Below are 23,338 nucleotides of genomic sequence, written 5' to 3' on the forward strand. Positions count from 1 at the left end.
GGTGAGAGGGTAGCGGGCCAGAGGGGAAAGGGGCAGCCCAGTGAAGGGGAGTTGGCATAGAGCCGGTCACCCGGGCAGTAAGCAGACGCAGACACCCGCAGTGGTCGCTCGTACTCTCAGCCACCCGCACCGCACCTCTGTGCCATCACCCACCTGTCTAACCAGTCATACACATTATTTATAATTATAAGTTAGAAGCGTCTTGTCTCGTGCTAAGCAGGTGACCCCGAGCGCCGCCGGAGTGTCTCACGTCCTCAGGTATACTACTCCTGCTGGAGAGTGACGCCTAACAACCGGTCAACGCATATTTTAATTACTCTCGCTAACCACCTGTGCCGCCGTCGTCATGTCTAATACGCGTTCCAACGTCCCTCATCACCCTCTGATCGCGGAGGAGTCTCCTGTGCGGGGATTGTCGCCCATTGACTCTCCTGAAGGGTCGCCGGCACGAGGCATGTCCCCGGACCGCTTGCTGGCCGACCTGGACATGGACGACTTCACAAGTCCGCACGACCCGTCTCTCAACCTGCTGGAGGTGCCCGACACCAACTGGACCCGGGGCTCCCAGGGCTCCGCCTCCTCCTCCCTGGCCTCCTCCACCTGCGACATGACGGCTAATCTCTACGACACCGCCCCCAGCAGCTCCGGCCTCAAGGTAAGTCTCCCACCTGCTGCTGCTGCAGTTTCTCTAATACTATTTCTCCATTGTCTCGTCAATGTTCTATTACCAGTGCTGTTCCTGCTGCGATGGTTACTGTCTATTCTTCCTGTCGTGATTGTTGTTGTCTGCTGTTCCTGTACCCATCTGGGGGATACGTGGCTATAATGTACCCATGTAGGGGGTACGTAACTAACTCTGACACGGAGCGACTATACCGTACCAGTCTTGAGGACCCTGATTATATGGACACGGAGTATCAGTAGAGTCACGGCCAGTTTTGAAGAGTGATGCACAAAATTGGCAGCCATTGAGCCAGAGGTCATGACTAGAGGGGAGAATTCACCTTCAAGTGATCGACGTAAGACCTGGCAACACTAAGCCAAGGGGCAGTGGGTTCACACTAAGCCAAGGGGGAAGGGTTCACACTAAGCCAAGGGGCAGTAAGTTCACACTAAGCCAAGGGGCCGTGGGTTCACACTAAGCCAAGGGGGAAGGGTTCACACTAAGCCAAGGGGCAGTGGGTTCACACTAAGACAAGGAGGGGTTCACACTAAGCCAAGGGGGAGGGGTTCACACTAAGCCAAGGGGGAAGGGTTCACACTAAGCCAAGGGGGAAAGGTTCACACTAAGCCAAGGGGGAGGGGGTTCACACTAAGCTAAGGGGGAAGGGTTCACACTAAGCCAAGGGGGAAGGGTTCACACTAAGTCAAGGGGGAGGGTTCACACTAAGCCAAGGGGGAGGGGTTCACACTAAGCCAAGGGGGACGGGTTCACACTAAGCCAAGGGGGAGGGGTTCACACTAAGCCAAGGGGGAGGGATTCACACTAAGCCAAGGGGCAGGGGTTCACACTAAGCCAAGGGGGAGGGGTTCACACTAAGCCAAGGGGGAGGGGTTTACACTAAGCCAAGGGGGAGGGATTCACACTAAGCCAAGGGGGAGGGGTTCACACTAAGCCAAGGGGGAGGGGTTCACACTAAGCCAAGAGGGAGGGATTCACACTAAGCCAAGGGGGAGGGGTTCCCACTAAGACAAGAGGGAGGGGTTCACACTAAGCCAAGGGGGAGGGGTTCCCACTAAGACAAGAGGGAGGGGTTCACACTAAGCCAAGGGGGAGGGATTCACACTAAGCCAAGGGGGAGGGGTTCACACTAAGCCAAGGGGGAGGGGGTTCACACAAGCCAAGAGGGAGGGGTTCACACTAAGCCAAGGGGGAGGGGTTCCCACTAAGACAAGAGGGAGGGGTTCACACTAAGCCAAGGGGGAGGGGTTCACACTAAGCCAAGGGGGAGGGGGTTCACACTAAGCCAAGGGGGAGGGGGTTCACACTAAGCCAAGGGGGAGGGGGTTCACACTAAGACAAGGGGGAGGGGGTTCACACTAAGCAAAGGGGGAGGGGGTTCACACTAAGACGAAGGGGGAGGGGGTTTCACACTAAGACAAGGCGGAGGGGGTTCACACTAAGACAAGGGGGAGGGGGTTCACACAAGCCAAGAGGGAGGGGTTCACACTAAGCCAAGGGGGAGGGGTTCACACTAAGCCAAGGGGGAGGGGTTCACACTAAGCCAAGGGGGAGGGGTTCACACTAAGCCAAGGGGGAGTGGTTCACACTAAGCCAAGGGGGAGGGGTTCACACTAAGCCAAGGGGCAGTGGGTTCACACTAAGCCAAGGGGGAGGGGTTCACACTAAGCCAAGGGGGAGGGGTTTACACTAAGCCAAGGGGGAGGGGTTCACACTAAGCCAAGGGGGAGGGGTTCACACTAAGCCAAGGGGGAGGGGTTCACACTAAGCCAAGGGGGAGGGGTTCACACAAGCCAAGAGGGAGGGATTCACACTAAGCCAAGGGGGAGGGGTTCACACAAGCCAAGAGGGAGGGGTTCACACTAAGCCAAGGGGGAGGGGTTTACACTAAGCCAAGGGGGAGGGGTTCACACTAAGCCAAGGGGGAGGGGTTTACACTAAGCCAAGGGGGAGGGGTTCACGCTAAGCCAAGGGGGAGGGATTCACACTAAGCCAAGGGGGAGGGGTTCACACTAAGCCAAGGGGGAGGGGTTCACACTAAGCCAAGGGGGAGGGGTTCACACTAAGCCAAGGGGGAGGGGTTCACACAAGCCAAGAGGGAGGGATTCACACTAAGCCAAGGGGGAGGGGTTCACACAAGCCAAGAGGGAGGGGTTCACACTAAGCCAAGGGGGAGGGGTTCCCACTAAGACAAGAGGGAGGGGTTCACACTAAGCCAAGGGGGAGGGGTTCACACTAAGCCAAGGGGGAGGGGGTTCACACTAAGCCAAGGGGGAGGGGGTTCACACTAAGACAAGGGGGAGGGGGTTCACACTAAGCAAAGGGGGAGGGGTTCACACTAAGCCAAGAGGGAGGGATTCACACTAAGCCAAGGGGGAGGGGTTCACACAAGCCAAGAGGGAGGGGTTCACACTAAGCCAAGGGGGAGGGGTTCCCACTAAGACAAGAGGGAGGGGTTCACACTAAGCCAAGGGGGAGGGGTTCCCACTAAGACAAGAGGGAGGGGTTCACACTAAGCCAAGGGGGAGGGGTTCACACTAAGCCAAGGGGGAGGGGGTTCACACTAAGCCAAGGGGGAGGGGGTTCACACTAAGACAAGGGGGAGGGGGTTTACACTAAGCAAAGGGGGAGGGGGTTCACACTAAGACGAAGGGGGAGGGGGTTCACACTAAGACAAGGCGGAGGGGGTTCACACTAAGACAAGGGGGAGGGGGTTCACACTAAGCCAAGGGGGAGGGGGTTCACACTAAGCCAAGGGGGAGAGGTTCACGCTAAGCCAAGGGAAGGGGTTCATACTGAGCCAAGGGGGAGGGGGTTCACACTATGCCAAGGGAGAGGGGTTCACACTAAGCCAAGGGGGAGGGATTCACACTAAGACAAGGGGGAGGGGTTCACACTAAGACAAGAGGGAGGGGTTCACACTAAGCCAAAGGGAGGGGGTTCACACTAAGCCAAGGGGGAGGGGTTCACACTAAGCCAAGGAGGAAGAGTTCACACTAAGCCAATGGGGAGGGGTTCACACTAAGCCAAGGGGGAAGGGTTCACACTAAGCCAAGGGGGAGGGGTTCACACTAAGCCAAGGAGGAAGAGTTCACACTAAGCCAATGGGGAGGGGTTCACACTAAGCCAAGGGGGAAGGGTTCGCACTAAGCCAAGGGGGAGGGGTTCACACTAAGCCAATGGGGAAGGGTTCACACTAAGCCAAGGGGGAAGGGTTCACACTAAGCCAAGGGGGAAGGGTTCACACTAAGCCAAGGGGGAAGGGTTCACACTAAGCCAAGCGGGAAGGGTTCACACTAAGCCAATGGGGAAAGGTTCACACTAAGCCAAGGGGGAAGGGTTCACACTAAGCCAAGGGGGAGGGGTTCACACTAAGCCAAGGGAGAGGGGTTCACACTAAGCCAAGGGGGAAGGGTTCACACTAAGCCAATGGGGAAAGGTTCACACTAAGCCAAGGGGGAAGGGTTCACATTAAGCCAAGGGGGAAGGGTTCACACTAAGCTAAGGGTTCACACTAAGCCAAGGGGGAAGGGTTCACACTAAGCCAATGGGGAAAGGTTCACACTAAGCCAAGGGGGAAGGGTTCACATTAAGCCAAGGGGGAAGGGTTCACACTAAGCTAAGGGTTCACACTAAGCCAAGGGGGAAGGGTTCACACTAAGCTAAGGGTTCACACTAAGCCAAGGGGGAGGGTTCACACTAAGTCAAGGGGGAGGGTTCACACTAAGCCAAGGGGGGGGGGGTTAACACTAAGCCAAGGGGGAGGGGGTTCACACTAAGCCAAGGAGGAAGAGTTCACACTAAGCCAAGGGGGAGGGAGTTAACACTAAGCCAAGGGGGAGGGGTTCACACTAAGCCAAGGGGGAAGGGTTCACACTAAGCCAAGGGGGAAGGGTTCACACTAAGCCAAGGGGGAAGGGTTCACACTAAGCCAAGGGGGAGGGGTTCACACTAAGCCAAGGGAGAGGATTCACACTAAGCCAAGGGGGAAGGGTTCACACTAAGCCAATGGGGAAAGGTTCACACTAAGCCAAGGGGGAAGGGTTCACACTAAGCCAAGGGGGAAGGGTTCACACTAAGCTAAGGGTTCACACTAAGCCAAGGGAGAGGATTCACACTAAGCCAAGGGGGAAGGGTTCACACTAAGCCAATGGGGAAAGGTTCACACTAAGCCAAGGGGGAAGGGTTCACACTAAGCCAAGGGGGAAGGGTTCACACTAAGCTAAGGGTTCACACTAAGCCAAGGGGGAGGGTTCACACTAAGTCAAGGGGGAGGGTTCACACTAAGCCAAGCGGGAGGGGGTTAACACTAAGCCAAGGGGGAGGGGGTTCACACTAAGCCAAGGGGGAGGGGGTTTACACTAAGCCAAGGGGGAGGGGGTTAACACTAAGCCAAGGGGGAGGGGGTTAACACTAAGCCAAGGGGGAGGGGGTTCACACTAAGCCAAGGGGGAGGGGGTTCACACTAAGCCAATGGGAAGGGGCTCACACTAAGCCAAGGGGGAGGGGGTTCACTAAGCCAAGGGAAAGGGGTTCACACTAAGCCAAGGGAAAGGGGTTCACACTAAGCCAAGGGAAAGGGGCTCACACCAAGCCAAGGGGGAGGGGTTCACATTAAGCCGAGGGGGTTCAAACTAACAATTGAAATATATAAGGGACAATTTGAAATGTAGTCTCAAAGAGGGAATCAAAACTGAGCCACACACAGAAACTATTTTCCTAGAATTAAACGAAAAAGCAAATAATATTATAATAGGAGTTATATATAGGCCACCAAATTTAGACAGAATGGAAGCAAAGCATCTATGGGATGAAATATCTAGAGCATCTAGATCTAACAGTATATATGTCATGGGTGATTTTAATTTTAGTGGAATAAAGTGGTTGAACAAAACAGGGAATAATGAAGTAGAAGATTTTCAAGAATTAATTGACGATTGCTTTATAACGCAACACATTAAGGAACCAACGCGGGAAAATAATATTTTAGATTTAGTGTTAACTAACAGGGAAACACAAATTAAGGACATCGAAATAGGGAGTGAGCTAGGGAACAGTGATCATAATGAAATCAGATTTAGCATGGAATGGAATAGATCTGTAGAAGAAAATTCTGCTAACGTGCCTGATTTTCAAAAAGCTGATTTCAATAGCCTAAGAAATTTGTTGGGTCAAATAGATTGGAAAGTTTTGGGTATGTGGTGTGGACCGGTATTGGAGCTAGACGTGAACCCAGCAATAGGTGACGTAAAAGTGGTTTTCGATGTGGATTCAAAAATATAACCTATTTAAAAATATTCTAAGCGAAGCCCAGGAATGTAGTATACCATATAAATTGAATAGCTCGAATACTAATGATCCAAAGTGGATAACAAAGGATCTGAAGAACCTTATAGGTAAAAAGAGAGCGTGGTACAAAAGGATTAAGAATGGGGAAGTCTATTTAGAACAGGAATTCGTACAACTGGTTAGAAATACTAAAAAAGAGATAAGGAAAGCAAAAAGAAACTATGAAGTTCGCATAGCAGAGCAAGCAAAGACAAATCCTAAAGGATTTATCCAGTTATATCCGACAAAGATTGGGGAAAGGATAGGTCCATTAAAAACTGAGACAGGTCAAATAACAGATAATGATGAAGAGATGAGTAGTATTTTTAATAAATATTTTATATCTGTATTTACTAAAGAGGAACTTAACAATATGCCTTCAGCCGAACAAGTCTATGTGGGTGGGGACGAGGACAGATTGACTAGTTTAGCAGTTACCAGGGAGGATGTAATAGTTAAACTCAAATAGTTAAATACAAATAGTTAAACTCAAACCAAACAAATCCCCAGGGCCGGATGAAGTGTTTGCCAGGGTGCTTAAAGAATGCAAAGAGGAGCTTTCCGAGCCACTGTCTACCATATTTAATAAATCAATAGTCAGGCAGAGTGCCAGAGTCTTGGAAGGTTGCTAATGTGTTACCAATTTTTAAGAAAGGAGATAATTCTCTTGTGTCACACTATCGGCCAATTAGCCTAACGTCTATTGTGAGAAAGTTACTTGAATCGATAATTGCAAATAAAATTCGTCTTCTTCTTGAAAAACATAAATGAGTCGCAACAGGGGTTTTACAAATGGCCGTTCAAGTTTAACAAATTTGTTACCTTTTTATTCCAGTATAGTTGAGGCAGTTGATAGTGGTAAGGATTGTGATGTTGTGTACCTTGACTTTACCAAAGCTCTTGATACAGTGCCACATGAAAGACTGATTAAAAAGATAGAGGCTCATGGTATTGGGGGTGCTATATTAAGTTGGATTAGGGCTATACCAAAGGGCTTTGGCTATACCAAAGGAAACAGAGAATTAGTATAAATGGAGTTAAGTCAGAGTGGGAAAATGTTGTAAGTGGAGTGCCTCAAGGCTCTGTCCTGGGACCTCTGTTGTTTATAATATATATAAATGATTTAGATTCAGGTTTGAGTAGCAACATGTTCACATTATACAAGAGGCTAGAGGTTCACATTATACAAGAGGTTAGAGGTTCACATTATACAAGAGGCTAGAGGTTCACATTATACAAGAGGCTAGAGGTTCACATATATAAGAGGCTAGAGGTTCACATTATACAAGAGGCTAGAGGTTCACATTATACAAGAGGCTAGAGGTTCACATATACAAGAGGCTAGAGGTCCACATATACAAGAGGCTAGAGGTTCACATTATACAAGAGGCTAGAGGTTCACATTATACAAGAGGCTAGAGGTTCACATTATACAAGAGGCTAGAGGTTCACATTATACAAGAGGCTAGAGGTTCACATTATACAAGAGGCTAGAGGTTCACATTATACAAGAGGCTAGAGGTTCACATTATACAAGAGGCTAGAGGTTCACATATACAAGAGGGTAGAGGTCCACATATACAAGAGGGTAGAGGTTCCCATTATACAAGAGGGTAGAGGTTCACATTATACAAGAGGGTAGAGGTTCACATTATACAAGAGGCTAGAGGTTCACATATATAAGAGGCTAGAGGTTCACATTATACAAGAGGCTAGAGGTTCACATTATACAAGAGGGTAGAGGTTCACATTATACAAGAGGGTAGAGGTTCACATTATACAAGAGGCTAGAGGTTCACATTATACAAGAGGCTAGAGGTTCACATTATACAAGAGGCTAGAGGTTCACATTATACAAGAGGCTAGAGGTTCACATTATACAAGAGGCTAGAGGTTCACATATATAAGAGGGTAGAGGTTCACATTATACAAGAGGCTAGAGATTCACATTATACAAGAGGCTAGAGGTTCACATTATACAAGAGGCTAGAGGTTCATATTATACAAGAGGCTAGAGGTTCACATTATACAAGAGGCTAGAGGTTAACATTATACAAGAGGCTAGAGGTTCACATTATACAAGAGGTTAGAGGTGTGGGGAATCTTGAATTGGGATTTTATTTTTATTATTAGTTAATTAATGTTCTTATATATAATTGAAATTTAATTATTATTTTTATTTCTTACGATAGCATATTGGAGTGTATGTTTTATTGAGAGCAATGTATGGATTGAAATTCTCCCACAAGTCATATCCCTACACAAGTTTGGGGGGAGGGCGAGTTATTGTAGCCTATCAATCGAGAATTATCGAATGACAGGAAAATTTATACTAATTTAGTTTGAGTACTCAATCGCCTTATCTGATTTGAATGCTTCAGTATCTTGAGGTTATCTTGAGATGATTTCGGGGCTTTAGTGTCCCCGCGGCCCGGTCGTCGACCAGGCCTCCACCCCCAGGAAGCAGCCCGTGACAGCTGACTAACTCCCAGGTACCTATTTACTGCTAGGTAACAGGGGCATTCAGGGTGAAAGAAACTTTGCCCATTTGCTTCTGCCTCGTGCGGGAATCGAACCCGCGCCACAGAATTACGAATCCTGCGCGCTATCCACCAGGCTACGAGGCCCCCTAGTATAGGGGGCCTCGAGGCTTGTATAGGTACAAGTGTGGTACACGTGGGCAGGCGGCCAGGTATGACCCTCGTGGCTATGGCCTTGTCACGTCTCACGTGTTGTTGCAACAGGCAGATGTCGCTATTTCTTCAGGTTGCTACTGAAGATCTGCCGGAAGGATACAATATAGTTACTGCAAATAAGTTCCTAATCGCAAATATGGCACATAATTGTTATTAGTTACGTGATTGTGGAGGATCACCTTATTTTGCTGATTTGCCTGCATCTTAATTGGTAGTTATTATTATATTAACGAGCGCAGTAATAGGGTTCACATTATACACGGGGATAGATGTTCACACTAGGCAAGAGTCTAGAGATTCACATATATGGGGCTAGGGGTTCACACTAGACAAAATGCTATAGGTTCACATTATACAAGGGGGCTAGGGGTTCATACTAGACAAGAGGTTTAGGGTTCATACTAGACAAGAGGTTTAGGGTTCATACTAGACAAGAGGTTTAGGGTTCAATTTGTACAAGGGGCTAGAGATTCACATTATACAAGGGGCTAGAGGTTCATATTATTCAAGGGGCTAGAGGTTCATATTAGACAAGAGGCTAGAGATTCACATTATACAAGGGGCTAGAGGTTCATATTATACAAGGGGCTAGAGGTTCATATTATACAAGGGGCTAGAGGTTCATATTAGACAAGAGGCTAGAGATTAACATTATACAAGGGGCTAGAGGTGTATATACATTATACAAAAGGCTAGAGGTGTACGTTAGAGAAGAGGGCTAGATTTTCACATTATACAAAAGGGCTAGAGGTTCACATTATACAAGAGGCTAGAGGAGCACGTTAGAGAAGAGGCTAAAGGTTTACACAAAAGGCTAGAGGACATTAGACAAGAGGCTATAGGTTCACATTATACAAGAGGCTATAGGTTCACATTATACAAGAGGCTAAAGGTTCACACAAAAGGCTAGAGGACATTAGACAAGAGGCTATAGGTTCACATTAGACAAGAGGCTAGAGGTTCACACTTGGCGTACTGCTTTCAAGCAACTGTTCTTGGAATATTTGAGGAAACATTGGTGTGGTGTTGGCATGTTCCCAGGTGGGTGGCATGGAGGGCTAGGGTGGCCGTCTCACTTCTCCCACACCACCACTACTATAAATATAAATAAAATAAATAAATGTTTATTTGTTACATTACAAGAGTTGTTACATTCTTGTACAGCCACTAGTACGCGCAGCGTTTCGGGCAAGTCCTTAATCCTATGGTCCTTGGAATACGATCCCCTGCCGCGAAGAATCGTTTTTTCATCCAAGTACACATTTTACTGTTGCGTTAAACAGAGGCTACAGTTAAGGAATTGTGCCCAGTAAATCCTCCCCGGCCAGGATACGAACCCATGACATAGCGCTCGCGGAACGCCAGGCGAGTGTCTTACCACTACACCACGGAGACTGTAAAGGTACAGGTAAGGTACATTTAGGTAAGGTACATACATACAAGAGATTTTACAAAGATTGATGGATTTATAGATAGAGCTAGTACATACAATGTCTAAAGCCACTATTACTCTCACACATTCTCACATAACATTTTTGCTCCTTTCTCAACTGAACTTGCTGATGATGCGGCCATTCAGATATGCCTTTTCGAGATTCCTAAACAATCCTTTCAGAGATTACTCCCTAGTCATACGTTTATTGAGGTCAAATACACACAAAGGGATGAGGTAGCTCAAGCTATTCTCACCCCGTTCAGTACATCATGTTAATACATACATAGACACACATCACAAACAATAAACATATTCATGGGACTGGTCAGTGGGAACCACCGCCCGCCTGCTTGAGACCTTTCATCTCTTAGCTGAATGGCCTTTTTTCAGAGTGACAGAAAGCTCTGCTTCCTAGGTATTCCGTCCAACCACTTGGGCTGGACGGTAGAGCTACGGTCTCGCTTCATGCAGATCGGCGTTCAATCCCCGACCGTCCAAGTGGTTGGGCGTCATTCCTTCCCCTCCGTCCCATCCCAAATCCTTATCGTGATCTTTTCAGGTGCTATAGAGTCGTAATGGCTTGGCGCTCCCTCCTGATAGTTGCCTTCCCAGCCATTCCTTCACAAGAGTGGTCGCTTAATATACTGCCCAGTGACCCCTTCATGTGGGTAATGTGAGGCGGGTCACACAAGCTGGCCAGCCGCCGCCGAGAGTGGACGTGCTCCAGGAGCTCCTCACTCACCACTGCTCCACTGGAGCCCTCGTCGCCAGTGCGAGCCCCTTATGGCCGCTGGCACTTACAAAACACAAGAAGATCACAGAGGAAGAATGAAGATAGAAATACAACTTCAAATTCAAACTCAGTGCACTGCTCCCAAGGGGAGCGGCCATCTTTCTCCCCCATCCCACATGTCTTGGCACAACCTCATCCAACATACCTCACCATTCATCATCATCCTCAGTGATTCATCCCTTCACCTCACTTCAACTAGCCTAACTTACCTACTATAAATCTTCCAACCAGAACCAAGAAACTATAGGGCTCAATTACGGGCTCACTATAGCCCGTGCTACATACACATTTCGTTCTGAGTAGCTCTTGTGGCAGGGCTAGGCGTATGGTAGGGACACACAGCGAGGAAATGCAAATCAGCATAGCTGTGCTCTGTTTACCAGTCTCCGTGGTGTAGTGGTAAGACACTCGCCTGGCGTTCCGCGAGCGCTTTGTCATGGGTTCGTATCCTGGCCGGGGAGGATTTACTGGGCGCAAATCCTTAACTGTAGCCTCTGTTTAACTCAACAGTAAAATGTGTACTTGGTTGTAACAACGATTCTTCGCGGCGGGGATCGTATTCCAGGGACCTGCCCGAAACGCTACGCGTACTAGTGGCTCTACAAGAATGTAACAACTCTTGTATATATCTCAAATCTCGAAAAACTGCCCAGGCTATGGCGGCCATCTTCCCAGCCGGTAGTGGAGCTATAATGTTGCTCTCAGATGAAGAATATCTGTGATCCCCAGTACACACATCTAGACTACACTACCTGAATATATCTCTCTCTCTCTCTGGGGGTGTGAGAGGAGGGTGTAGGGGCATGGTAGTGTAGGTAAGAGTGGAGGATTGTTTATGCCAGAGCAGTGTGAGGGAGGGCGGGCCAGGGTATATATAGATCACTCTATGTGGAGGCTGAAGCTGTACAAGGTGGGCGGGGGTGTACCTTCTGTGTGAGGGTGTACCATCTGTGTGAGGGGTGTACCATCTGTGTGAGGGGTGTACCATCTGTGTGAGGGTGTACCTTCTGTGTGAGGGGTGTACCATCTGTGTGAGGGTGTACCTTCTGTGTGAGGGGTGTACCATCTGTGTGAGGGTGTACAACCTGTGTGAGGGTGTACCATCTGTGTGAGGGGTGTACCATCTGTGTGAGGGGTGTACCATCTGTGTGAGGGGTGTACCATCTGTGTGAGGGTGTACCATCTGTGTGAGGGTGTACCATCTGTGTGAGGGTGTACCATCTGTGTGAGGGTGTACCATCTGTGTGAGGGTGTACCATCTGTGTGAAGGGTGTACCTTCTGTGTGAGGGTGTACCATCTGTGTGAGGGTGTACCATCTGTGTGAGGGTGTACCATCTGTGTGAGGGGTGTACCTTCTGTGTGAGGGTGTACCATCTGTGTGAGGGTGTACCATCTGTGTGAGGGTGTACCATCTGTGTGAGGGTGTACCATCTGTGTGAGGGTGTACCTTCTGTGTGAGGGTGTACCATCTGTGTGAGGGTGTACCATCTGTGTGAGGGTGTACCATCTGTGTGAGGGTGTACCATCTGTGTGAGGGTGTACCATCTGTGTGAGGGGTGTACCATCTGTGTGAGGGGTGTACCATCTGTGTGAGGGGTGTACCATCTGTGTGAGGGTGTACCATCTGTGTGAGGGGTGTACCATCTGTGTGAGGGGTGTACCATCTGTGTGAGGGTGTACCATCTGTATGAGGGGTGTACCATCTGTGTGAGGGGTGTACCATCTGTGTGAGGGTGTACCATCTGTGTGAGGGGTGTACCATCTGTGTGAGGGGTGTACCATCTGTGTGAGGGGTGTACCATCTGTGTGAGGGGTGTACCATCTGTGTGAGGGTGTACCATCTGTGTGAGGGTGTACCATCTGTGTGAGGGGTGTACCATCTGTGTGAAGGGTGTACCATCTGTGTGAGGGTGTACCATCTGTGTGAGGGGTGTACCATCTGTGTGAGGGGTGTACCATCTGTGTGAGGGGTGTACCTTCTGTGTGAGGGTGTACCATCTGTGTGAGGGGTGTACCATCTGTGTGAGGGGTGTACCTTCTGTGTGAGGGTGTACCATCTGTGTGAGGGGTGTACCTTCTGTGTGAGGGGTGTACCATCTGTGTGAGGGTGTACCATCTGTGTGAGGGTGTACCATCTGTGTGAGGGTGTACCATCTGTGTGAGGGGTGTACCATCTGTGTGAGGGGTGTACCATCTGTGTGAGGTGTGTACCATCTGTGTGAGGGGTGTACCATCTGTGTGAGGGTGTACCATCTGTGTGAGGGTGTACCATCTGTGTGAGGGGTGTACCATCTGTGTGAGGGGTGTACCATCTGTGTGAGGGTGTACCATCTGTGTGAGGGGTGTACCATCTGTGTGAGGGGTGTACCATCTGTGTGAGGGTGTACCATCTGTGTGAGGGTGTACCATCTGTGTGAGGGGTGTACCATCTGTGTGAGGGTGTACCATCTGTGTTAGGGTGTACCTTCTCTGTGAGGGTGTACCATCTGTGTGAGGGTGTACCATCTGTGTGAGGGGTGTACCATCTGTGTGAGGGGTGTACCATCTGTGTGAGGGTGTACCATCTGTATGAGGGGTGTACATTCTGTGTGAGGGTGTACCATCTGTGTGAGGGTGTACCATCTGTGTGAGGGGTGTACCATCTGTGTGAGGGTGTACCATCTGTGTGAGGGTGTACCATCTGTGTGAGGGTGTACCATCTGTGTGAGGGTGTACCATCTGTGTGAGGGTGTACCATCTGTGTGAGGGTGTACCATCTGTGTGAGGGGTGTACCTTCTCTGTGAGGGTGTACCATCTGTGTGAGGGTGTACCATCTGTGTGAGGGTGTACCATCTGTGTGAGGGTGTACCATCTGTGTGAGGGTGTGCCATCTGTGTGAGGGTGTACCATCTGTGTGAGGGTGTACCATCTGTGTGAGGGGTGTACCATCTGTGTACCATCTGTGTGAGGGTGTACCATCTGTGTGAGGGTGTACCATCTGTGTGAGGGGTGTACCATCTGTGTGAGGGTGTACCATCTGTGTGAGGGGTGTACCATCTGTGTACCATCTGTGTGAGGGTGTACCATCTGTGTGAGGGTGTACCATCTGTGTGAGGGGTGTACCATCTGTGTGAGGGTGTACCATCTGTGTGAGGATGTATCACTTCAGCTCTCCCAAGTATGAGGCTACTCCTCCGGATCTCTCCAAAATTTGAGTACCTTGACTCTGCTTGCCTCTTATAACTTCAAAATAAACAATCTAGACCTTCAGTAAATCAATGTTTGCAACTTTGCATCTATGTAGTATTTTTCCTAAATAAAATATTATTATTATTATTATTATTATTATTATTATTATTATTATAATCTTTGCCTCATAGATCATCCAAATAATATTAGGCTTCTTTTCTTCACATAAACTATACTTCAATCTCTCTTCACAGTGTAATATAAACTCTTTCACATATAAATATATATATATATATATATATATATATATATATATATATATATATATATATATATATATATATATATATATACTCTAAATGCATCCTGGCACATAAAATTGTATCAATAAACATCCTATTAAGCAAGGCAAATTACTTAAGTAATGCTGTTGTGGATCACTCACTAGGCTCCTCTTGTGGATCACTCACTAGGCTCCTCTTGTGGATCACTCACTAGGCTCCTCTTGTGGATCACTCACTAGGCTCCTCTTGTGGATCACTCACTAGGCTCCTCTTGTGGATCACTCACTAGGCTCCTCTTGTGGATCACTCACTAGGCTCCTCTTGTGGATCACTCACTAGGCTCCTCTTGTGGATCACTCACTAGGCTCCTCTTGTGGATCACTCACTAGGTTCCTCTTGTGGATCACTCATTAGGCTCCTCTTGTGGATCACTCACTAGGCTCCTCTTGTGGATCACTTACTAGGCTCCTCTTGTGGATCACTCACTAGGCTCCTCTTGTGGATCACTCACTAGGCTCCTCTTGTGGATCACTCACTAGCCTCCTCTTGTGGATCACTCACTAGGTTCCTCTTGTGGATCACTCACTAGGATCCTCTTGTGGATCACTCACTAGGCTCCTCTTGTGGATCACTCACTAGGCTCCTCTTGTGGATCACTCACTAGCCTCCTCTTGTGGATCACTCACTAGCCTCCTCTTGTGGATCACTCACTAGGTTCCTCTTGTGGATCACTCACTAGGTTCCTCTTGTGGATCACTCATTAGGCTCCTCTTGTGGATCACTCACTAGCCTCCTCTTGTGGATCACTCACTAGGTTCCTCTTGTGGATCACTCACTAGGTTCCTCTTGTGGATCACTCACTAGGCTCCTCTTGTGGATCACTCACTAGCCTCCTCTTGTGGATCACTCACTAGGCTCCTCTTGTGGATCACTCACTAGGCTCCTCTTGTGGATCATTCACTAGGCTCCTCTTGTGGATCACTCACTAGGTTCCTCTTGTGGATCACTCACTAGGTTCCTCTTGTGGATCACTCACTAGGCTCCTCTTGTGGATCACTCACTAGGCTCCTCTTGTGGATCACTCACTAGGCTCCTCTTGTGGATCACTCACTAGGCTCCTCTTGTGGATCACTCACTAGGCTCCTCTTGTGGATCACTTACTAGGCTCCTCTTGTGGATCACTCACTAGGCTCCTCTTGTGGATCACTCACTAGGCTTCTCTTGTGGATCACTCACTAGGCTCCTCTTGTGGATCACTCACTAGGCTCCTCTTGTGGATCACTCACTAGGTTCCTCTTCTCCACTCCTTAATGTTCTTGTGGATCACTTTCCCTTATATACCGTCGTGGTGGTGTACTTCCCTTATATACCGTCGTGGTGGTGTACTTCCCTCATATACCATCGTGGTGGTGTACTTCCCTTATATACCGTCGTGGTGGTGTACTTCCCTCATATACCGTCGTGGTGGTGTACTTCCCTCATATACCGTCGTGGTGGTGTACTTCCCTTATATACCGTCGTGGTGGTGTACTTCCTTCATATACCGTCGTGGTGGTGTACTTCCCTCATATACCGTCGTGGTGGTGTACTTCCCTTATATACCGTCGTGGTGGTGTACTTCCCTTATATACCGTCGTGGTGGTGTACTTCCCTCATATACCGTCGTGGTGGGGTACTTCCCTTATATACCGTCGTGGTGGTGTACTTCCCTTATATACCGTCGTGGTGGTGTACTTCCCTCATATACCGTCGTGGTGGGGTACTTCCCTTATATACCGTCGTGGTGGTGTACTTCCCTTATATACCGTCGTGGTGGTGTACTTCCCTCATATACCGTCGTGGTGGTGTACTTCCCTCATATACCGTCGTGGTGGGGTACTTCCCTTATATACCGTCGTGGTGGTGTACTTCCCTCATATACCGTCGTGGTGGTGTACTTCCCTTATATACCGTCGTGGTGGTGTACTTTCCTCATATACCGTCGTGGTGGTGTACTTCCCTTATTTACCGTCGTGGTGGTGTACTTCCCTTATATACCGTCGTGGTGGTGTACTTCCCTTATATACCGTCGTGGTGGTGTACTTCCCTCATATACCGTCGTGGTGGTGTACTTCCCTCATATACCGTCGTGGTGGGGTACTTCCCTTATATACCGTCGTGGTGGTGTACTTCCCTTATATACCGTCGTGCTCGGGTACTTCCCTTATATGCCGTCGTGGTGGTGTACTTCCCTTATATACCGTCGTAGTGGTGTACTTCCCTTATATACCGTCGTGCTCGGGTACTTCCCTTATATACCGTCGTGGTGGTGTACTTCCCTTATATACCGTCGTGATGGGGTACTTCCCTTATATACCGTCGTGGTGGTGTACTTCCCTTATATACCGTCGTGGTGGTGTACTTCCCTTATATACCGTCGTGGTGGTGTACTTCCCTCATATACCGTCGTGGTGGGGTACTTCCCTTATATACCGTCGTGGTGGTGTACTTCCCTCATATACCGTCGTGGTGGTGTACTTCCCTTATATACCGTCGTGGTGGTGTACTTTCCTCATATACCGTCGTGGTGGGGTACTTCCCTTATATACCGTCGTGGTGGTGTACTTCCCTCATATACCGTCGTGGTGGTGTACTTCCCTCATATACCGTCGTGGTGGGGTACTTCCCTTATATACCGTCGTGGTGGGGCACTTCCCTTATATACCGTCGTGGTGGTGTACTTCCCTTATATACCGTCGTGGTGGTGTACTTCCCTTATATACCGTCGTGGTGGTGTACTTCCCTTATATACCGTCGTGATGGGGTACTTCCCTTATATACCGTCGTGGTGGTGTACTTCCCTTATATACCGTCGTGGTGGGGTACTTCCCTTATATGCCGTCGTGGTGGTGTACTTCCCTTATATACCGTCGTGGTGGGGTACTTCCCTTATATACCGTCGTGGTCGGGTACTCCAATCCCTGAGCTCGGCGCCCGCCGATGACGTCCCAGTAAGATTAACGTTGATTGGCCGAGCGCCTGGCCCGCTATCAACTCATACCTCTGGTTACCTGACCGTGAGGCCGGAGTTCTCTGATGTCTTGCCTGCCGCCCACAACCTGTTTATTCCTGGTTTCTGACCCTTTTCTAGCATGGTATATGTACCTTAAGTACCACCCAAACAGGAGGACGGGCTGGGTGTATGTACCTGGGTGTGTGACGCGGTGTACCCCAGGGATTAAGGGTGTACCCCAGGGTGTAAGGGTGTACCCCAGGGAGTTAGGGTGTACCCCAGGGAGTAAGGGTGTACCCCAGGGAGTAAGGGTGTACCCCAGGGAGCAAGGGTGTACCCCAGGGAGTAAGGGTGTACCCCAGGGAGTAAGGGTGTACCCTAGGGTGTAAGGGTGTACCCCAGGGAGTAAGGGTGTACCCCAGGGAGTAAGGGTGTACCCCAGGGAGTAAGGGTGTACCCCAGGGAGTAAGGGTGTACCCCAGGGAGTAAGGGTGTACCCTAGTGAGTAAGGGTGTACCCCAGGGAGTAAGGGTGTACCCCAGGGAGCAAGGGTGTACCCCAGGGAGTAAGGGTGTACCCCAGGGAGTAAGGGTGTACCCCAGGGAGTAAGGGTGTACCCCAGGGAGTAAGGGTGTACCCCAGGGAGTAAGGGTGTACCCCAGGGTGTAAGGGTGTACCCCAGGGAGTAAGGGTGTACCCCAGGGAGTAAGGGTGTACCCCAGGGAGTAAGGGTGTACCCCAGGGAGTAAGGGAGTAAGGGTGTACCCTAGTGAGTAAGGGTGTACCCCAGGGAGTAAGGGTGTACCCCAGGGAGCAAGGGTGTACCCCAGGGAGTAAGGGTGTACCCCAGGGAGTAAGGGTGTACCCCAGGGAGTAAGGGTATACCCCAGGGAGTAAGGGTGTACCCCAGGGAGTAAGGGTGTACCCTAGGGAGTAAGGGTGTACCCCAGGGAGTAAGGACGTTCCCCAGGGTGTAAGGGTGTACCCCAGGGAGTTAGGGTGTACCCCAGGGAGTAAGGGTGTACCCCAGGGAGTAAGGGTGTACCCCAGGGTGTAAGGGTGTACCCCATGGAGTAAGGGTGTACCCCATGGAGTAAGGGTGTACCCCAGGGAGTAAGGGTGTACCCCAGGGAGTAAGGGTGTACCCCCAGTGAGTAAGGGTGTACCCCAGTGAGTAAGGGTGTACCCCAGGGTGTAAGGGTGTACCCCAGGGTGTAAGGGTGTATCCCAGGGAGTAAGGGTGTACCCCAGGGTGTAAGGGTGTATCCCAGGGAGTAAGGGTGTACCCCAGGGTGTAAGGGTGTATCCCAGGGAGTAAGGGTGTGCCCCAGGGAGTAAGGGTGTACCCCAGGTAGTAAGGGTGTACCCCAGGGAGTAAGGGTGTTCCCCAGGGAGTAAGGGTGTACCCCAGGGAGTAGGGGTGTACCCCAGTGAGTAAGGGTGTACCCCAGGGTGTAAGAGTGTACCCCAGGGAGTAAGGGTGTACCCCAGGGTGTAAGGGTGTACCCCAGGGTGTATCCCAGGGAGTAAGGGTGTGCCCCAGGGAGTAAGGGTGTACCCCAGGGAGTAAGGGTGTGCCCCAGGGAGTAAGGGTGTACCCCAGGGTGTAAGGGTGTACCCCAGGGTGTAAGGGTGTATCCCAGGGAGTAAGGGTGTACCCCAGGGTGTAAGGGTGTACCCCAGGGTGTAAGGGTGTACCCCAGGGTGTAAGGGTGTGCCCCAGGGTGTAAGGGTGTACCCCAGGGTGTAAGGGTGTACCCCAGGGTGTGAGGGTGTACCCCAGGGTGTAAAGGTGTACCCCAGGGAGTAAGGGTGTACCCCAGGGTGTAAGGGTGTACCCCAGGGAGTAAGGCTGTACCCCAGGTAGTATGGTATACCCCAGGGAGTAAGGCTGTACCCTAGGTAGTATGGTATACCCCAGGGAGTAAGGTATACCCCAGGTAGTATGGTATACCCCAGGGAGTAAGGTATACCCCAGGGAGTAAGGGTGTACCCCAGGGTGTACCCCAGGGAGTAAGGTATACCCCAGGTAGTATGGTATACCCCAGGGAGTAAGGGTGTACCCCAGGGTGTACCCCAGGGAGTAAGGTATACCCCAGGTAGTATGGTATACCCCAGGGAGTAAGGTATACCCCATTTAGTATGGTATACCCCAGGGAGTAAGGCTGTACCCCAGGTAGTATGGTATACCCCAGGGAGTAAGGTATACCCCATTTAGTATGGTATACCCCAGGGAGTAAGGTATACCCCAGGGAGTAAGGCTGTACCCCAGGTAGTATGGTATACCCCAGGGAGTAAGATATACCCCAGGTAGTATGGTATACCCCAGGGAGTAAGGTATACCCCAAGGAGTAAGGCTGTACCCCAGGTAGTATGGTATACCCCAGGGAGTAAGGCTGTACCCCAGGTAGTATGGTATACCCCAGGGAGTAAGATATACCCCAGGTAGTATGGTATACCCCAGGTAGTATGGTGTACCCCAGGGAGTAAGGTATACCCCAGGGAGTAAGGCTGTACCCCAGGGAGTAAGGCTGTACCCCAGGTAGTATGGTATACCCCAGGGAGTAAGGTATACCCCAGGGAGTAAGGCTGTACCCCAGGGAGTAAGGCTGTACCCCAGGTAGTATGGTATACCCCAGGGAGTAAGGTATACCCCAGGGAGTAAGGCTGTACCCCAGGGAGTAAGGCTGTACCCCAGGTAGTATGGTATACCCCAGGGAGTAAGGTATACCCCAGGGAGTAAGGCTGTACCCCAGGTAGTATGGTATACCCCAGGGAGTAAGGTATACCCCAGGGAGTAAGGCTGTACCCCAGGTAGTAAGGTATACCCCAGGGAGTAAGGTATACCCCAGGGAGTAAGGTATACCCCAGGGAGTAAGGCTGTACCCCAGGGAGTAAGGTATACCCCAGGGAGTAAGGCTGTACCCCAGGGAGTAAGGCTGTACCCCAGGTAGTATGGTATACCCCAGGGAGTAAGGTATACCCCAGGGAGTAAGGCTGTACCCCAGGTAGTAAGGTATACCCCAGGGAGTAAGGTATACCCCAGGGAGTAAGGTATACCCCAGGGAGTAAGGCTGTACCCCAGGGAGTAAGGCTGTACCCCAGGTAGTAAGGTATACCCCAGGGAGTAAGGTATACCCCAGGGAGTAAGGTATACCCCAGGGAGTAAGGGTGTTAAGGGTGTTAACCAACTAACCTATCTAATAGTTATATATGCCCATAAAAACAAAAAGACGTGGGGTTTAAGTCGGATAATTAGCAGTGAGGTAGAATCACTGTTGGCCTATCGCTTCGTCTCCCGCACCTGCCTCGTCAAGGAGAACGGGAACCATAAGGCGGGGAACATTCAGCCTGCGAACGGCGCTGTGTAGTCTGATGCGAACGGCGCTGTGTAGTCTGACGCGAACGGCGCTGTGTAGTCTGACGCGAACGGCGCTGTGTAGTCTGACGCGAACGGCGCTGTGTAGGCTGACGCGAACGGCGCTGTGTAGTCTGACGCGAACGGCGCTGTGTAGTCTGACGCGAACGGCGCTGTGTAGTCTGACGCGAACGGCGCTGTGTAGTCTGACGCGAACGGCGCTGTGTAGTCTGACGCGAACGGCGCTGTGTAGTCTGACGCGAACGGCGCTGTGTAGTCTGACGCGAACGGCGCTGTGTAGGCTGACGCGAACGGCGCTGTGTAGTCTGACGCGAACGGCGCTGTGTAGTCTGACGCGAACGGCGCTGTGTAGTCTGACGCGAACGGCGCTGTGTAGTCTGACGCGAACGGCGCTGTGTAGTCTGACGCGAACGGCGCTGTGTAGGCTGACGCGAACGGCGCTGTGTAGTCTGACGCGAACGGCGCTGTGTAGGCTGACGCGAACGGCGCTGTGTAGGCTGACGCGAACGGCGCTGTGTAGGCTGACGCGAACGGCGCTGTGTAGGCTGACGCGAACGGCGCTGTGTAGGCTGACGCGAACGGCGCTGTGTAGTCTGACGCGAACGGCGCTGTGTAGTCTGACGCGAACGGCGCTGTGTAGGCTGACGCGAACGGCGCTGTGTAGTCTGACGCGAACGGCGCTGTGTAGGCTGACGCGAACGGCGCTGTGTAGGCTGACGCGAACGGCGCTGTGTAGGCTGACGCGAACGGCGCTGTGTAGGCTGACGCGAACGGCGCTGTGTAGTCTGACGCGAACGGCGCTGTGTAGTCTGACGCGAACGGCGCTGTGTAGTCTGACGCGAGCGCTAGGAAACTTAGGGCAGTGAAGACGGTGTTCCACTGTATCCTCCTGGGTCGGACACCACTGGCAGTATGGGGAACGTACCAGATGTGCGGCCAGGCAGGTGTGTCCAAACCAGACACGAGTGGTGGCAGTGTTGAGGAGTCGAGCATGATGACAAGTCCATGGTCGCTGAGAGGAGCCCTCCTGGTGGTGTGTGCCAGGTGGTGTGTGCCAGGTGGTGTGTGCCAGGTGGTGTGTGCCAGGTGGTGTGTGCCATGTGGTGTGTGTCAGGTGGTGTGTGCCAGGTGGTGTGTGTCAGGTGGTGTGTGCCAGGTGGTGTGTGCCAGGTGGTGTGTGCCAGGTGGTGTGTGCCAGGTGGTGTGTGCCATGTGGTGTGTGTCAGGTGGTGTGTGTCAGGTGGTGTGTGCCATGTGGTGTGTGTCAGGTGGTGTGTGCCAGGTGGTGTGTGCCAGGTGGTGTGTGCCAGGTGGTGTGTGCCATGTGGTGTGTGTCAGGTGGTGTGTGCCAGGTGGTGTGTGTCAGGTGGTGTGTGCCAGGTGGTGTGTGCCAGGTGGTGTGTGCCAGGTGGTGTGTGCCAGGTGGTGTGTGCCATGTGGTGTGTGTCAGGTGGTGTGTGCCAGGTGGTGTGTGCCATGTGGTGTGTGTCAGGTGGTGTGTGTCAGGTGGTGTGTGCCATGTGGTGTGTGCCAGGTGGTGTGTGCCAGGTGGTGCCCGTGATAGCACCAGTGAGGTAACTCCTGGCACCTGGGCCGTCAGGTGAGGGCGGCACGTTAATATTCTGGTGTATGCGCGCACGCACGCACTCAACACAGCCCAACACGCACACCAATACGTGACGCCAGACACGCAGCTGTCACTCATCCTGTGAGTGGACACACCGCCATAGTGACAGTATTGGGCAGCGCCACTCATCCTGTGAGTGGACACACCGCCATAGTGACAGTATTGGGCAGCGCCACTCATCCTGTGAGTGGACACACCGCCATAGTGACAGTATTGGGCAGCGCCACTCATCCTGTGAGTGGACACACCACCATAGTGACAGTATTGGGCAGCGTCACTCATCTTGTGAGTGGACACACCACCATAGTGACAGTATTGGGCAGCGCCACTCATCCTGTGAGTGGACACACCGCCATAGTGACAGTATTGGGCAGCACCACTCATCTTGTGAGTGGACACACCGCCATAGTGACAGTATTGGGCAGCACCACTCATCCTGTGAGTGGACACACCGCCATAGTGACAGTATTGGGCAGCGCCACTCATCTTGTGAGTGGACACACCGCCATAGTGACAGTATTGGGCAGCGCCACTCATCCTGTGAGTGGACACACCGCCATAGTGACAGTATTGGGCAGCGCCACTCATCTTGTGAGTGGACACACCGCCATAGTGACAGTATTGGGCAGCGCCACTCATCCTGTGAGTGGACACACCGCCATAGTGACAGTATTGGGCAGCGCCACTCATCTTGTGAGTGGACACACCGCCATAGTGACAGTATTGGGCAGCACCACTCATCCTGTGAGTGGACACACCGCCATAGCAGCATGTACAACACTCCCCAATAGGAAGAAAACCCGCTGGGTTGTTCATCCTGTCACTTGTTCCCTGACACAGCTGGGACTTCCTTAACTGTCTCAAGTGAACAGCTCCTCAAACAAGAAGATTAACATCTGTCAACCCTTAAAAGCTTACATTATCTTGCCGGTGCAAAATGGGGGAATCTTTT

The 23,338-nt window shown here is 50.9% G+C and overlaps 1 protein-coding gene across 1 annotated transcript in view; it reads left to right on the forward strand.

Moving 5' to 3' along the window:
* Positions 1-331: 331 nt before the first annotated feature.
* The window catches only part of LOC123762722 (solute carrier family 2, facilitated glucose transporter member 1), a 366,608-nt gene continuing 343,601 nt past the window's right edge, over positions 332-23,338 (forward strand). Inside the window, exon 1 of the mRNA XM_069332309.1 lies at positions 332-655. Coding sequence (XP_069188410.1) covers positions 347-655 — 309 coding nt within the window. The 5' untranslated portion in view covers positions 332-346. The remainder of the gene's footprint in view (positions 656-23,338) is intronic.

The sequence above is a fragment of the Procambarus clarkii genome, chromosome 27 (genome assembly GCF_040958095.1).
Source record: "Procambarus clarkii isolate CNS0578487 chromosome 27, FALCON_Pclarkii_2.0, whole genome shotgun sequence".
Lineage (NCBI taxonomy): Eukaryota > Metazoa > Arthropoda > Malacostraca > Decapoda > Cambaridae > Procambarus > Procambarus clarkii.